General features: G+C 36.9%; 1 protein-coding gene across 9 annotated transcripts in view; it reads left to right on the top strand.

The window, feature by feature from the left end:
- Positions 1-1548, top strand: part of LOC109540075 — a 23451-nt gene extending 21903 nt beyond the window's left edge. For all 9 annotated transcript variants that reach the window (XM_019908262.2, XM_048665807.1, XM_048665812.1 and 6 more), the window contains 3 exons: positions 56-198; positions 256-337; positions 664-1548. In XM_019908262.2, coding sequence (XP_019763821.2) covers positions 56-198; positions 256-337; positions 664-666 — 228 coding nt within the window. In that variant the 3' untranslated portion in view covers positions 667-1548. The remainder of the gene's footprint in view (positions 1-55; positions 199-255; positions 338-663) is intronic.
- Positions 1549-1589: the final 41 nt, after the last annotated feature.

Below are 1589 nucleotides of genomic sequence, written 5' to 3' on the forward strand. Positions count from 1 at the left end.
CATTTTTAACAGTGCGCCTCTAAACTGTTCACACCAACTAAAAATGTGATTTCAGGCGCAAAAGGCGGCCCGAGCGAAACAACTGCGTGCCAAATTCGAAAAATGGGAAGCCAACGAGATCAAGCGAGAGCAGCAAAACTCCGTAAATATCGTGGAGGAGTTCGGAGAAGAACAGTCTCAAATCGAGTCAACTAGAGTGTAAGTGTTAATACTACTACCCACCCAGTGGCCTAACAAAATCATTCTTCTTGGCAGATTAAGGGCTCGATTCGAACAAATGCGGGACACCAGCAGCGAAGCGCCGAAATCGCCCAGAGTGAAGCCGAACCGTTTTGTGGTAAGTACAGCATGCTGATGTGTTTACATTTATTATTGTCGTGCGTGTTTTTTTGTGTTTGTCTTTTTGGGCTTTTTTTCATATATTTTCTCGTGTTTTTTCTGTTGTTAATTTTGCATGAAGATTGCGGCTTGTTCATTGTGAATCAATCGGCTGAGGAATTCGAAAAAAGAGCACTTTTAACGATAAAAATGAATCTATTTAACAAAACCGTCCATTTAATCATTGATAACGTTGCGGTTGGGTGAAGCTACTGGTGCTCTTTTTCCAAATACCAACCGTAGAACCAACCGGACGCTTGATTGATATAAATTATTTTGTTTCAGTGAAAGAACTAATCGTTAAGCATTATCACTTGTCGTCCTTCGGTATATTAAGGCATCAGTGTAAATTGTATTTAATGTTAAACGCAAAGTGAAATTTCGGGGCCCCTCCGTCTATTCTGAAGGAAAAGTGGCGATTTTTGTCAGTTGCGTCGGAAAAACTCTAATCTAAAGCCCATTTTGTGTATATAAATGTAGACAATGCTAATGGCACCTCAACCAAAAATATACAATTTTATATACTTAATATAGTTTAATTAGAGAGGGTTTTCTACCAGTAGTACAATATTCTTAGATGAACTTTTTATATCTTGCATAGACTTTCGTTCGTTTATATACGATTTGTTACCATGTTTTCCCTTTACAAATTTATTTGTTGTTGTTGTTGTTCGTAAACCTGGCTTTTACTTTCATTGCCTTTTATTCTCAGTTGCTTGTTGTTGAGTTTCCAACATAGTTTATTGTGGATTTCTTCTAGAGGATAAGGAAAAACCTGTCAAGCGTCCCTTGAATTTGCGTGCAAACGTTTGAAGAAACCGCCCCCGAAAACGTTTTTGTTCAAACAGTGTTGTCTTCCAAGCTTCAAGGCAAATTCAAGGGAACCGCTTAAAGGGCCCCCATCCAAACGGATAAACATTTTAATGTCCTAGAAATAATTACGGAAAAGCAATCTTACATGTATAAAGCAGCTCATTGATTCGTGATTTTGTTCGGCGGCAAATTGTTATTATTTATTAACTAATTATACATTTTATATTACCAATTAGTTAGTTTTAGACTTTGGAAACGTGTCGTCCACACTCAATTTGATTATTGCCATATTTCTAATGTTTACTGTGCCAATTTTTTTAAATGTTGAGTGAATTTAATAAAACTTATTTATCTTTCGGCGAAGAGTTTTATTGGGCCAAAAAGACAAACGCGCAAAA

The sequence above is a fragment of the Dendroctonus ponderosae genome, unplaced genomic scaffold (genome assembly GCF_020466585.1).
Source record: "Dendroctonus ponderosae isolate FM_Combo_2020 unplaced genomic scaffold, Dpon_F_20191213v2 Dpon_F_20191213_4, whole genome shotgun sequence".
Taxonomy (NCBI): Eukaryota; Metazoa; Arthropoda; class Insecta; order Coleoptera; family Curculionidae; genus Dendroctonus; species Dendroctonus ponderosae.